This window comes from Phodopus roborovskii, unplaced genomic scaffold (genome assembly GCF_943737965.1).
Source record: "Phodopus roborovskii unplaced genomic scaffold, PHOROB, whole genome shotgun sequence".
In the NCBI taxonomy this organism is placed as follows: Eukaryota; Metazoa; Chordata; class Mammalia; order Rodentia; family Cricetidae; genus Phodopus; species Phodopus roborovskii.
Window position 1 is genome coordinate 14,662,664 of NW_026126448.1, and position 15,174 is coordinate 14,677,837.

Consider the following 15,174-nt stretch of genomic DNA (forward strand, 5'->3'; position numbering starts at 1 on the left):
ATATTTGAATGCCTGGTCTCCAGTTGGTAAAATTGTTAGAGGAGATGTATCACTGGAAGGCGGGCTTTGAGGTTTCAAAAGCATACGCCACTCCAGTTTGCTCTCTCTCTTCCTCTTGTTTGATCAGATGTAAGCTCTAAGCTATTGTTCCAGAAAGAACCATGCCTGACTGCTGTCGTATCTCTGAAACAATGGTAACAGACTCATCCTCTGGTACTGTAAGGCCCAATAAACTATTTTATAAGTTGCCATCATCATGGTGTTTATTATAGCAATAGAAAAGCAATTAAGACACCACCTACTCACTATCAAGATGAAAGAACATAAATTAGTCACTTAAGTGTAATGTTAGCATAAACATTATGGTTATTACCACTACTACTTATTACCAATTATGATAATTAGAACAATAAAATGACTCAGGCCTCCCTTAGAGTCATAGCCAAAAATTTATGTCTGATACAGATATGGCTCCTGAAGTCTTCTGATCACATATGAACAGAAAAGAATAGGCAGAAATGTGAGTCAGAAAAAAACAAAGCAGAGTTAAAAGACAAAAGGCAGATCCCAGATCAATCTTGATCCCTAGAGACTATGGGATCAACAGCTCTGGGATCCTTCCCACCCACCCAACCCCAAACCCAACTCTCTTCCATCCTTACTTGAGCACCTCTTCTCGACATTGTTTTTGGGGTGCGAAGCAGGCGATGGCCCAGACTTTGATCTCAATCCCATTGTAGAATTGTTTCCCACGCATGTCCCAGACACCTTGGTTGGGTGTAGCAATGGCCCGGTTCTAGGGACAGGCAGAGGGGGCGCCCAGGTGAGCCTCAGTAGAGCCATGTGAGGAGGGAGCAAAAGCCCCTAAGCCATGTAGCCCAACTACCCCCATATGCCCCGGAGAGGTTGTCTGGCCCTGACCCTGCTCACCCGGCCGCCATACTGCAAGATGGGCGCCGGCAGCACTCGCCCCGTCACCTCCGTCATGTCATCCTTCACTTTGATTCCAAATTCCTGGATGTAGGGATCTAAGTTGTAGCTGGCATTCTTCATCTGCAGGGCAAAAGAGGGGGAATCTCAGGGGAGCAGTAGCTTGGCACTACGGCTCATGTTCTGGGTCCCAAGGAGAGAGCCCTGAAGAGAAAGAAGCTGAGGCTGCCAAGCAATAGCCCTGAAAAAAGAAACTGGAAATGAAGGGAGTGGGAGTGCAAAGGGGAGTTGTGTTAGGAAGGAGGGAAAAGGAGAAAGAGCAGTTAAAGGCTCAAAAAGCAAGAGCAGCCTGCAAAGCCCCAGATAATAAATCCAGACAGGTTTTCCTGAAAGAAGGCCTTGCTGGACCAACTATCAAAGCATCTACGCTACTAAAGGCCCCAAAGTGAACAAGCATGCACTGCTCAGCAGTCCCACTGACCAGGCGACTGATCTCCTCCTGTCTGTCTGGAGCCGACCTAGCTGTAGCCTTTATCATGGTTGAGGTCTGGTTGTCAGTCAACTTCTTAATGCACCGCTGCCCGGCCACAATGTTACAGACCTGAGGAAATGAGGGGAGAAGTAGTTACAGCCAGAGCACAGACTATCCTTATACAGTACCTTAGCAATTAAAAATGGGGAAAGGGACTACAGAGTCGTTTATACAAAAATACATTGTGACCAGGTCTCATGTATTAATTGAGAATAATTACAAGCCCATCGGGTGTCTAGAGATTAAATAAAACACTAAAGAGCTGAGCACAATTCTGGAACCCTGCACTCAGTAAATTATAGCATACATTATTATTTACCCAAGGACTAAGTACACAGCTCTTTTGAATATTAAAAACCCAATATAATATAATATAATAAGCAAATCAGATGCCTAGGACACCTCTCCAATGGTGGCAGGAAGTACACTGCTCCGTCTGTAACTAACCAGGAGGAACAGAGACAGCTCAAAATTTTTGAGTTCCTGAGACCCAGAAAGTACAGGAAACATTATTTCTTTCTTTTGTGTGTGTTGGGGAGAACAGTGTGTTTTGAGACTGAGCCCAGGGCTGTATACATCCTAAGCAAGCACTCTACTGAGTGAGTGGTATCTCCAGCCACAGAAATCACTATTTCCATTGGCTGGCAGTATTCTTTGTTAGTATAAGGAACATCCTGCTACTTGGTTCTTCTGTTTTACACACAAGATGGAGATCAAAAACAATGCCAAGGGGCTGGAGAGAAGAGATGGCTCAGCAGTTAAGAGCACTGGCTGCTCTTCCAGAGGACTGGGGTTCAATTCCCAGCACCCACAGGGAAGCTCACAACTGTAACTTCAGTTCCAGGTGATCCAGCATCCTCTCATACAGAGTATATACAGAAGAAACAGTGCACTTTGTAATAGTGTACGTTGAGGACCATCTGTTTATGACCCACATTGGGCACCATCTGTAGTTTCCTTAGACCAAACATCCTTCAGTAGCCATTCCTTAGACCCTCTAGGTATGTATTCAAAAGAAAACAGAGTTGACAGGTGTTTTGTACACCTTTGTTCACAGCAGTATTATTTACATAGTTGCTACTCAAGTGTCCATCACCACTAGGAAATATAAACCAAATAAGGTCTATACATATAGAAGTATATTACATCTTAAGGAAGAGAATCCTAACACACCACAACATGGGTAACCCTGACATCATGCTAAGTGAAATAAGCCAGTCAAAAAAGATAAATATATGCCTATACTTGTATAAAGAACCTAGAGAAGTCAATTCCTAAAAAGAGGCTGCCAAAGCTGGAGGTGGGGGGTTGGTCTTTAATGGGTTCAGTTCTGGAGACAATGATGAGAGTCAAATAACAATGTGAATGTACTTAATGCCACAGAACTCTGCACACATGATTAAAATGGTAACTTTTATGTTATACACAGCTGACTACAATTTGAAACAGAAAAGATTTAATGCAGGAATGAACTGACCTGAAGATGAACAAATGATTTTGCTGGGTCTCAGTGGCTGGAATAATTACTTAAGGAACACAAAAGACTTAGGTTGGTAGCACTGATTATTTTTACTTCTTAGTGTGGAGCTTCAAATTATCCATTTTCTTATTTAAATCTTGCACGGATACCCACTACAATTAAAATAAAACCCCTCCAGACTAGAAATGGGAACCCTCATTCAGTGCTGACAGGACTTAGGATGTAAAACAGTTATGTACAAGTTCACTCTTATGTATGTATTCAAGAGAAATGGAAATTAATTCAGAAGAAAAAGTAAATGAATGCTCCCAGCAGTGTTTTTCCTATCAGGCGAAAAGCGTAACACAAATGCCTGTCAGTGACGAAGAAACAAAACGATGTATCTACATAATGGAACAACACCCTTATAGCAATGAGGATGAATCCTGGAACAATTATGCTAAGAGAGAGAAACAATAGTCAATCTTAGTGGCGCATGCCTTTCATCCCAGCCCTGGGGAGGCAGAGGAAGGGTTATCTCTGTAAGTTCAAGGATAGCCTGGTCTACAGAGCGAGTTCCAGGACAGGCTTCAAAGCTACAGAGAAACCTTGTCTCAGGAAGAAAATAAAAGCCATTAAAAAAAAGAACACAGACTGTATGATTATATATATTGCCAAAACAGGCAAATCCACAGAGAAAACAGCTTAATAGTTACTAGGGACCATTAGGGAAAGTATGGGCTTTCTTCTGGGGGTGATAAAACATTCTAAAATTAAATAGTCATGATGTATACATAATTCTATGAATATGCTAAGTACCACTGAATTATACATTATCACATTTTTATGTCTATTATGTCTTCATATAGCTATTAAAATGTTTTTAAATCCTCCACAACATTCAATGTAATCTAACCCTCCACCTTTTCCACCATTAAATCCTATGACTTACGTTCCCCCTCATACACTACAGCCCTCTGTCCCTCAGAAAGATTCAGATTGTCTTTAGTAGCTGTTCCTCCTGCCAGGAAAGCTTGTCCCTATTATTACAAGGATGGTAGCCAAAATTTGGACTTAGATCAAATGTCTCCTAAAAGAGACCACCCTTGACAATAATAACTACAATAGTCCCTTGACCCTTCACCCTTACTTCTATCCCTGTACCTGTTTTATTACTTTTATAGCACTGACTACTGTTTGAAACTACATATGTGTTTACCAATTTGTTGTCTGTCTTTCTAGAAGAACAGAAGTTCCAGGAGAGGAGGGACCCTTTCTATTTACTTAATTTCTGTATTATTTCTGTGCTAAAACTATACATAACATATAAGTTTGATAAACATATGTTAAATAAGCAACAATACAAATCAAGGTATATAATTATATAAATGATTCACCTTGAAAACTACTGTTTCACATAAATAACATTGTTCAAAAATTTCAGCTTGTAATACATATCAATTTAGCTGGCACTCTCCCTTAAAGACCTCAGTTTATACCTCCGAGATCATATTGCCTTCATCCCATTTTCTGTGTATCGGCTGCTACTAAACAAGCCAGAGTCTTGTTTTGCTTTCCTCTCCCTTTAGTCTCACTTTCTTGGAATAGGTTCTGGAACCCTAGAAGTTCAAAAGAAGCTTGAGGTATAAGTTCACAGAAGCCACCCAACCCCCACTGCTGGAATAAGTGGGGAGTCTGTGTGAGTGTACCTCCAGCTCTAATGTATATGCTCTCCTTTTAGATTTTACTAAAAGACAGGCTCTGACTCAATAGGTAGAGACACAAGCTCAGGTGATGCCCATCCTGGTGGCACACTGATGGTGTTTCATGATCACACACTGGGCCAGAGAGTAAGGCAGTAAGAAATTCTTCACAAGGCTTTGCCTGGAGATTCGACACTGGTATTCTGTGACTTAAACAGTATTACTGTCCTCTTATTGAATGTTGTATTTCAAAGGTCTGTGAAGGACAAAGGCGTGAAAAGTCTGGAGATTTAAAACTTTCCCAGAAGAGAGCTCATTAACCACTAGGGAAACGGAATTTACATTACAGGAAACATTTGCCTCTATTTTCTTCAGAATGAGATATAATTGTATCTCTAGGTCACTCATTATCCCTAACTGCAGACAGCAAGAAAGAGAAATGAAGACATATGTGTGAGTATCTGAAATCTCTGTCCTGACCAATTATAGAATAATAAACATAAGGGTAGTGCATGCACAGTTGGCACATGCATGCCTAGCATGCATAAAACGTTGGGTTCAAACCCAACACCCCATAAACTGAGGGTGGAAGTGTTATGTCTAGAACCCCAGCCCCGGGAGGTAGAGATGGGAAGATCAGAAGTTCAAGGTCATCCCTGTCTAAACTTCAAGGCCAGCCTGGGCTAGAGACTTGTCTCAAATGAATGAATGAATGAACGAACGAACGAATGAACGAACTTGCCCTTCTGTCTGGTAGTCCTGAAAGAATATGAAAGCAAAACCAGGGATAAGAAAAGGATTAGGCAAGTGGGAAGTCTATAATTCTCATGAAGACAATCTTAAACCTTCCTAGAACATCGTCTTTCTAAACTTCAAATCGAGAGCAGACTATGAATGGCTGCACAGATCCGATGATCAGTGTCAGGGAGCCCTTCTGTGGCAGCCTTACCTCGAGGGGCAAATAGGTATGCTTCTGTTCTTGCCCAACTTGTAGGCAGGGCAGGTGGGGATACTTGAGCTGAAGGTTATATTTCTGCTTGAAATACTGTGCCACGGTACATTCCACAGTCTGTCCACTTTCCAGCTGCAAGGGAAACCTGTATGGAGGAAGGTAAGGAAGTATCATAACTTATCATCCAGCCCCATCTCTCTACAGTCCCAACCAAAGAAAGTTTCACTGGAAAAGCCGAAGATCTGATGGACAGGTCCCGAAGCATCAACCATATCTGACTCATTTATGTTTCTAACACCTGAATAGAATTGATACTAAAGATAAGTCCCATACAGCCTGGCATCAAGAAAGGGATGGAATCTGATGATTTTCCTACAGCTAACTCAGGGACCCTGAATTTAGCATTTTTTTCAGGAGGAAGAATAAATTGAAATGTTCTATATTTACAGACCCAACAGTAAGTAATTGGTGGTCCACACATGTTTATAGTAAAAGTCCAAGGAGGAAACCAAGAGATCAATGGGGATAATCAGTCTGGGAAGGTCTGGGAAAGGATGCCAAATTTGCATCTCTTATCTCTAAGCACAGGCCAATGCCAAGTTATATTCTGAAGGACCACATGAGAAGGAGTGGGTACAGAGCTTAGTCCTGTGCTACCAGTTGACTGTGCTTAGCAATGCTGCCAACTTACGTCTGATGACTAGCAGGGCGCCGGGTAACATTACACACGCGGTATTTCCTCTTCATCTGTCCACAGTGGGTCACTTCCACCTTCAGGCCTGAGATACACACACACTACTTGTCAAGGTTGAGACAGGATGCTCATGCTCCCTTTCTTGGCCTCTCCCAGGGAGATTTCCTCTTACGGGTAGAGAACGCAGAGCTTCCCCTTCCCCATTTGGGTGGGTCCTCACCTTTTATCTCCTTGGTAAAGCGAACACGCTGGGAATCCGTGAGGGGCTTGGGCTGTTCATCTATGTTCCTGATGTCCAGGACCTCACACATGAACTCAATCACTGGCTGTGCTTTGTAGAAGGCAGTGGCTGAGACTGTGGGGGCGGGAGAGACAGCTGGGCTCAGATTCTTTCAGAGAAAAAAACTGAAGACATTACAGTTTATACTCTCTTCTTTACAGGGTACCAGGAGAGGGACAGGGTGTGCCAAGGCTTCAGGACTAGGCATGTGGCTGCAGAGCTGGGAGGGATGAGGCTGGGAGTGTGGTCACTGGATTTAGGGTGCCCCTGGCTCCATAGCTTTCCCAACTCACCATCAATGTTGAGCATCATCTTCCACATGGCAGGGCGCACAGACTGGTGAAAGCCGAACCAGACCTCGCGCCCACCCCCCAGCGGGTGGTAGTAGCCCTCAGGCGGTGAGAAGAAGGAGCGGCCCACAGGGGTGTACCTGGCAGGGACAGGCAGAGAACTGGTCCCTCGGGCACAGGCCCCCACCCTGTGAGGCATCCTGGGCACGGAGGAGCCCTGGCCTGGAAGGCAGGACACCAGGGCTTTAATGCCAGCTCTGTTCTTGGGCCAATAGTAAGACTGACCTTGTACAAGTTTCTACCTTTTCTCTGCCCTGCAGGGGCAAATGGGGTGAGGCCAAAATGGTACCTAAGGACAGGGCCAAGGATCTAACCATCTAAATGTAAATATACTTACTTGCCTGACACGTGGTTGGGCTTCAGTTTCTTTTTCCCAATGATACACTGTGGGACCTGAATACTTCCTCCCTCCCTCCTCCCCCAACAGCAGTTTTGCAAGCACCTATAGCCTAGGTAATAACTACACTCAGTACCTCATAGATGCCAGGTGCCTCATGGCCACATCCAGGGCTTGCACAGACTCCAAGGGCACAGGGATCTGGCCACTGACCAGGGCTTCATGCAGCATACGCCAGCTCACAATAGCTAGCCACTTGATGGAGACCTTAAAAATTCTATCTTTTCCTTCCCCAGGGATTGTCACCTCAAAGTCAACCTTTGGGACAAAAAGAAGGAAAGGATTTACTGTCACGTTCCCACAGACTCCACCTCCTGCCCCACTCACTGTCCCCCCCTCCACAGACCTGCCATAACATCTTTAAAGTTACCAGGGGCTCACAATAAAAACTGCAGAGTCAAAAACCCACACTGCTTTCCGAGGATGATGCTTCAGTGCTTCCGGCCCTCTCAACCCCGAAGGAAATCCTTTGGGTCTATAAGTCTAATCTTGGTCTGTTTGGGAACAGGCACACAGTCCACTAAGTGCCAAACCTGAACTACCATACACTTTTCATCACAAAAGCAAAAGAAGGATCTCTGGACTAGAGCACTGTAGGTGGGCTTCCATGTTCCACGGCAGACATGGCACAAGCCCGACCTCGTCCCTAGCCTTACCCTCTCGTTGCCGATGGGCAGTGCTGTGACAGTGTAAATGTTCTTCTTTCCATCATACACAGGCTTGCGATCCCCGAAGATCTGAGGCTTGAAATGCTGGACCATGTACTCGACCACTTCCCTGGGGAAGACAGACGTGGCATGGGAAAGCTTGAGTATAGCACTTCAGGCTTCTGGAAACAGCTCAGGGTTCAGGCAAAGTTCCGTTTACTATGCTCACTCCTAACGTCTACTCTACGGCAACATTTCTCAAACTTCAACATTCCTATGAATTGCCAGGTTTCATTAAAATCAGTTTCTGATTGGCAGGTCTACAGTGTAGCTTGAGAAGCCACATTCTGACAACATAGTTGACACTGCTGGTCCTCAGATCACCAAGATCCTCACAGACCTTGAAGAGGAGAAGGGCTTGTTCTCAGGTCTATCCTGAACCTTCCACAACCTTTGATTCCCAGTCTGTCAAGCAAAATCAAAAAGGGAAAGATCTGAACTAGACTAGAAGTAAAATAAACTACAGAATGAATTAATTTCTCCAGCTCTCTGAGATCTACCATGGTTTTCTCTCCATTATCATCCCTCCCCCATCTCATTTCTTGCATTCTCCTATTTAGTTCCCACATAACCATCATATTTTCAAACTCCCAGCCACCCAATTATCTGACCATTCCACTTTCTAAACCCAAACTCTTATGTACTGCTACAACATAAAACATACTCAAAAGGTACACTAGAAACAATGGTAAAGCACATGGTCTCAATCCCAATTAGGCCAGTGCTACCAAGAAATTCACCTTGACTACTTATATTCCTCATAGACTGACTGTATGAAACCTTTCCCACCAACTTCTAACTGCCTTTTATCAAAAAGCAGCTCTAATAGCAATGAAAGGAACAATAACTAGCAGCTAAGGCCACTTTAGAGTTCTTAGACATAATCACAAACATGCTTACTTACACAGGGACTAGTCCTGCTTAGCACGTGAAACACCCTTTCACAGATTATTACATACATGTCTCAACTATCTACTTATCCAAACACAAAACATAAAAGAATTGGATATATTAGGTTGGTATAAGTATGTGCAATAGAACCTCTGAATTCTTGCATGTTGAGGAGAATGAAAATTGGTTTTAGTAAAACCAGCTTCTACAAGAGCTAGTACCAGGACAGCATCCAAAGCCACAGAGAGAAACTCTGTCTCAAAAAAAAAAAAAAAAAAAAAAAAAAAAAAAAAAAAAAGAAAAAGAAAAAAAGAAAAAACCAACTTCTAATTTGCAGGTCTATAATGTAGACTGAAAACCTACACTCGGACATCCTAGGTGATGCTATCTCTAAAAATTGACAATGTCTCAATTTAAACAGTCTTGTACCAGCAATCCACTCCTAGGATTTTATCTTACAGATACACACTCAGTGTATCTTTATATAATATCTAATAGTTTCAATCTTATAGCAATCTTATAGTTGAGACCCAATCTATATATCCCTCAATAGATCAAGCAAGTTATATGGCCATTCTGTGGAATATCTACAGTGTTACTACACAAGAGAATGAGGCAGATCTACACAAATTAATATGGGCAATGCAGAGCAAAGTATATAGTATTGTGCATTAATATTACATATGCATATATTTATGTATGCACAGAAAAAGTATCTGAAAATACATTCAAGACTGTTTTAAAAAGTGTTCTGGGGACAATAACTTCACTGCCAATTCCTAAGGGTTTTATTGTTGTTGTTGTTTGTTTTTCAAGACAGGGTTTCCCTGTAGCGTTGGAGTCTGTCCTGGCACTTGACTGTGATTTCAAGGCCAGTCTGATCTACAAATCTACCCAGAGCAACCCCATCTCAAGAAACAACAAAAAAGTTCTCTACACACCCATTTCAACAAACGGTGGAACGTGATACTTTACTCTTAGCCAACATGTTCCCTCTTTCCCTGTTTAATAAACTGAAGTTGGTGTCATCCATATGCATCACTTACCGGTTGACTCTTCGAGGACACTTATCTGGCTTGATGTCCACCTCATAATGGTAAACGTCAATCTTAGGAATGTCCACTTCAAAGTAATTGGCCAGAAGCTTGATCGGTTTGCCCACAGTGCCAATGCCAGGCCGGCGGGGTGCCTGGAACACCTGCTGCAGGGGAGGCAGGTAGGCACCTGCAGCTGTTAAGACAAAGGACAGTGAGGACAGACTCTGGCAACCTTCTAATGTCTGTGACCAGAGAAAGCACAAGGCCTTTCAGACCCAGATCAACCAGGGAGCATGGGTGGATCTCTTTCCAGCCTCCTAACCCAGCAGGGGACTTCCTTCCACTAACTCAGACATTCCCAGGCTCATTGGTTTTTCCAATGGTTTGCTCCATTTGTTTTTGTCTTTAAAACTTTTCTTCAGTTAGGAAAATGTATCTTAAACTTCAACAAATAAATGTGTAATGAGTTCCGATAACATAAGGGAAGGGACCAAGTCTGGTTCCTAGTTTACAAAGCCCTTTCCTTCTTTCATACTAGAAGGAGACACCTCTCTACCAGATATCTGGCAGATTAGAATGTTCTATGCTCTGCTATGAGAAGCTCACTTCACTCATCACCATCCTAGTACTGGGATTAAAGGTGTGCACCACTGCCACCTGACTGCCATCAGGACTTCGAAATGACATCCTCTGTTAATGCGGACAGGAGAAAGACCCCCACCCCAAAGAGAGCCAGACTGGGAATGGCAAGGCCAGTGCCTGAGATAGGACTAAGATGGAGTGTTTGGAGCTGGAGGGAGATAAAGGAAGACAAGGCTAGAGGGAGAGATAGCATCTGGAGACTAAGATGATAAAGAGAGGCTGGCAGGGGTGGGAGAAAAGGTCAGATATGGAGGTCACAAGAGAAAATGACTTGAACTGGTCAGTAAAAGGAGTGAGGGCTGTGGCAGGTAGGGCTGGAGAGCTGGGTGATAAGGAAGAAACCATCAAGACGAAGTATGAAAGAAGAAGAAGAACAACAAAAAGCTCACAGGAAGAAAGAGCTAGAGGCTCTGGGAAGCAGGAAGAACAGTAAGGAAGACACTGAGTCGGGAAAGTATAAGGCACTTTCCAGGCTTCACAAATCTTCCCCTAGAGGGTCCAGACAGCAGAAGGGATCAATTGCAAGACAGAGGGGACCCTTGGGAAAGGGCTAGGATAGACAGGCCAGCCATGACTGCTACTGCCAGTCTTATTTTCTACCTCTCTCTCTCCCCCCCCCCTCTCTCTCTCTCTGTGTGTGTGTGTGTGTGTGTGTGGTATGTGTGTAAAGCCTTTGTCCCCAGCTACTATTGTTCTTGGCAGCAGAGGACCAGCCCAGGTGGAGAGAGGGAAAAACTAACCCAGAACCTCCTCCCTTAACCACAGCTCTGCTTTCATAGACAGAAAAAACTCAGATGGAAAGGGGGTAGGAGGGCATGGAGTGCATCTTCAGCAAGGGTGTCAGGAAGAGACCAGAACCAAGTGTAGGAGGCGCACACTTCCCAAAGCTGAGGTGCTTGTCTCTGTCTAACCACCTGTCAAGGCAGCCCCAGCCCCTTTCTGAAGAGGGAAATGCAAATCCACCCCAAAGGCAGAGGGCCTTCAGAAGCCAGCTGCAAGGAAACTGAACTACTCACACCTATCCCAGAAAGAGCTGAACAGGTATTGTACACAAGCCCACTGGCAGACAAACATTCCTATCACATACAACCTAGCCTTTCAAAGTCTACTGTTCTAAGCACAATGTTTCAAAAGACAGGACCATACCGGACTTGGCCACCACTCAAGCTAATGCCAGGCATAAATACAGGTACTCCGTATACTCATATACAATAAATGAACAGGCACACCCATAGGCATACCAGAGCACACAACCACACAAACATGCTTGCCACTGTCCCAAACAATCACAAACCCTATACAGAAGAAGCATTTGGTCCCTTGGGGGGGGGGGTATCTTTCCCTTCCAAATTGTAGGACTCCATTCACCTTTGCCTCCTAGACTGGGAGGCAAATCCTGGGAGAAAGACCCCCCCCCAGAACTAGGGGTTGGGCAGAAATGATAGTGGGTGGGACAGACACTCCCCTCGGAGCTTTCTCTTCCCCAGAAATGGACAGCACACCAGTGTCTTAGGGCACTTTCCCCAGGAGTCAGGGAAAATGGGGAACATGTCTCCATATCATTCCCCAAACTAGGGAAGCAGGCAGGAGGAAAGAACTACTTCTCTGCCATTCTAGCCCCTGGAAAGCTCCATCCACAGCTGTACAGTCTCCACTCCCTAACCTCGCCCTGCCCCCAGCTTTTAGTCTGAGAAAGGAAGACACTTCCCCTCAGACCCAGACAGGGACAGACGGCCACTTTGTGATGCAGATGAGGGCCCCAAGCACAGAGGACAAAGCTCCGGCCTAGGGGGAAAGGGGCGGGGTCCTTCCCTGCAGACAAAAGCAAGAAGGGAGGGGCCCTGAAAATGACACTCCCCCTCCCCCATCCCCAACCAGCCCTGAGAAGGAAAAGTAACAGAGCTCAAGGCCCAGGCTCAGGATTCCTCTCCAGCAACTCCAAGGCTCACAAGAACCTGACTGCCTACTCAAAGGGCCTGTAGCCTTGAATAAGAAAAGACTAAGAGACCAATCTCTCCAGAAATATTTGTCCACAAACATTAAACACCCACGCACATAGACACAAATTACGGAATACGCACATGAGTTTAACCATATGTTCACACTTGAATGTGATGAGTCAATTAATAAACATGCACTCTGTGTCAGGGCCTCCATGCACCAGGCAGCTGCCGCCACCACAGATAAGTGGGGCAGTACCTCCACCCTCAATGTGCTTCCAGGCCAGTCCACATGCCTGAACACATCTGCACACTGAAGGCATCTACCCATACATGGGCAACACTGCTTTGGTTTTGAGACTTCTCAGAACAATTAATTCTTCAACATCTTCCAAGAGAACAAATGGTATTATTGCCCAGTCCCAGAAGGAAGCAATTATGGGGTCTCCATCAGAGTTCCCAGCCTGAATTGCTGTTACATCTTTTGATGAAGCAAACTCCATGCCACTAATATTTTCCCAGTGACAGAGCGGACTCCCATGCTCCAGCCCTTTACCTAGAAGCTTCTTGTAACAAACAAACCCATTTCTTCATCACTCCAGACCCCACTAGACAGCCATCAAGATAAAATTGTTAGTAATATAGGACAACAAGCCTTCAGTGTGTCTAGATGTGGGTGGTCCACAGGTTGTTGGTAACAGTCTCCAACCTAGAAAACTAGAATTTGCACTCTACTTTACAAGGCGATTTATGTTTGGAGGAATACATCACAGATCATTGAATCAGAGACTTGGGAGAGTTTTAAAATCAACACTATTATTGGCTTGAAAAACAAAGATGTTCCCCCAAAATCTTTAAGAGTAATCTAAACAGAAATCCTATTGCATCATCCCTACACCAAATGGAAGGAGGTGGTGAGAGCTAACCCAAAGGATTCTGAGTCCAGATTATCCTTTCTATACTATCGGGTAAGAGACATACAACACAAAAGGTATCATAAGTCTAAAAGCCCATCCTAAGGACTCCAGTCTTCTCTGGGCAGCCCTGCCTCAGTTTCTCCTCTATTCTTACCTACTTTTCTCCTGACTATAAATAGGAAAAAATAAGTTAGGGCTACAATCGGGATCAATTATCATGCCAACACCTCCAACAACTTGTTTCTATCAGACAGACTAGCTAGGCAACCTTGGTTCTAATGACAAGACTCTGACATGACAAAAGATCCACTGGGAAACAGGACTCACCAATATAGGGAGATTACACTGTCACATAAAGAGCCAGTTCAAGAAAAAGGAAGCTATCCTTGGATTTAAAGCTCCCATCTCTCCTCAGTAGTGGTCTAGAATCTCGAAAAGCAAGTGGGCCTGGTCTCTTAATAACCAACACTTTTCTAAGGCCTATCTTCAGGGAGAACCAGCTCCCAAAGCATGGCTTCGGTCCCAGTCTTTCCTCATGTGGCAGAAAAAGGCACTCTGGCAGTTTACCTCAACCCATTCTTTGGCAAACTGCTACTGTGGGGCTTTAAGGACCAAGTGTCAGAGACCCCCAAGACAGAGACGAAGGCAATTTCCATTTGTATTCTGCCAACAGAATCTAAGAGAGAATGCACACATCAGTGCACTCCTTTTCCCAAGCCAAACAGGACAGAGGAGGGGTAGGGGTATTCAAACAGCCACGCCCCCACTACACAGGGCAGCCCTTTAGGCTGGTACCTCCGCGCATGCTCCAGGGCCACCACTCAAGTCCCCAGCCTAAGGGGGAAATCCCAGGGCTAGATCCCCACCCACCGCCCCCTGACCCTCACCCCCGCTTCAGGCCCAGTTAGGGCGGAGCACAGAGCCCAGCTCTGGCGCCTTCTCCCAAGAGACATTAGCTTAGCCCAGCCCAGCACGGCCGAGCCCCCGCCCCTGGCAGGCGGTAGTTCCAGGCCCATCTGTGTCGCCCCCCCCTCTCCTGGACACCTGGAGCCCGCCCCCTGCCACCTGCCAGGCCTCCCCAACCTCACGGAAGGACTCCGGTGCATTCAGGCCCTTCTCGCAGATCACTTCCCACCCTCAGGACTGCATTCTGCTTCCTAGGACAAACAGCCCGGGTCTCAGATCTTCACATGGCTCTCTGCCGGAACTGCACACAGCCCCCTTCAAATTGGGCCCCCCATCTCCTGAGAGCCTCTCTCCTCACTCTGGAACCATGCTCTTCCCGCGGGAGACCCAGGGCTTTGGAACACACACCGCTCCCGGCTCCCGAGGGCCCTTACCTGCTCCCGAGGGTCCCGCTTCCATCCCATATACCCGTGCGGAGGACAGGCGGCCGGGAGACTGAGGAGTCCAGCGTGAGCGGCCTAGGTGCCTCGCACTTGCACTGCTCGGGCTCCCGGGCCGGGCTCGGCTCCCCCCCGAAGCCCGGCCGCTCGCGCCGTCGCCCCCGCAGCCTCCGTTGCCGCCGCCGCGGAGCCTGCAGCAGCTCCCCCTGCGAGCGCTGCCAGTGCGCAGGCGCGACCGATGGGCCCAGGGGGCGGACGGGAACGAGTCAAGCGGGGCGCTCGACGGCAACAAAGGCCAATGGAGAGGGGCGGGGGCGCGAGGCCCATGCAGCGGCCCCTGGCGGCCACCCGTGGCCGTGCAGCCTGGCGGGAGGGCTCCGGTGGCGGAACCGCGCAG

General features: G+C 46.0%; 1 protein-coding gene across 4 annotated transcripts in view; it reads right to left on the reverse strand.

Annotated features, from left to right (window-relative positions):
* Positions 1–14,967, reverse strand: part of LOC127225359 (protein argonaute-1) — a 28,070-nt gene extending 13,103 nt beyond the window's left edge. Inside the window, exons 1-11 of one of the 4 annotated variants that reach the window (XM_051188798.1) lie at positions 14,772–14,967; positions 9,942–10,125; positions 7,954–8,074; positions 7,374–7,555; positions 6,844–6,980; positions 6,491–6,625; positions 6,268–6,355; positions 5,574–5,721; positions 1,412–1,531; positions 922–1,053; positions 663–796 (exon numbers count right to left, since the gene is read on the reverse strand). In XM_051188798.1, the coding sequence (XP_051044755.1) occupies positions 663–796; positions 922–1,053; positions 1,412–1,531; positions 5,574–5,721; positions 6,268–6,355; positions 6,491–6,625; positions 6,844–6,980; positions 7,374–7,555; positions 7,954–8,074; positions 9,942–10,125; positions 14,772–14,796 (1,406 nt within the window). In that variant the 5' untranslated portion in view covers positions 14,797–14,967. Of the gene's footprint in view, positions 1–662; positions 797–921; positions 1,054–1,411; positions 1,532–5,573; positions 5,722–6,267; positions 6,356–6,490; positions 6,626–6,843; positions 7,063–7,373; positions 7,556–7,953; positions 8,075–9,941; positions 10,126–14,771 lie in introns of those variants that run through there. The other 3 variants (XM_051188799.1, XM_051188801.1, XM_051188800.1) reach the window with 3 other exon arrangements.
* Between the last annotated feature and the right edge of the window lie 207 nt (positions 14,968–15,174).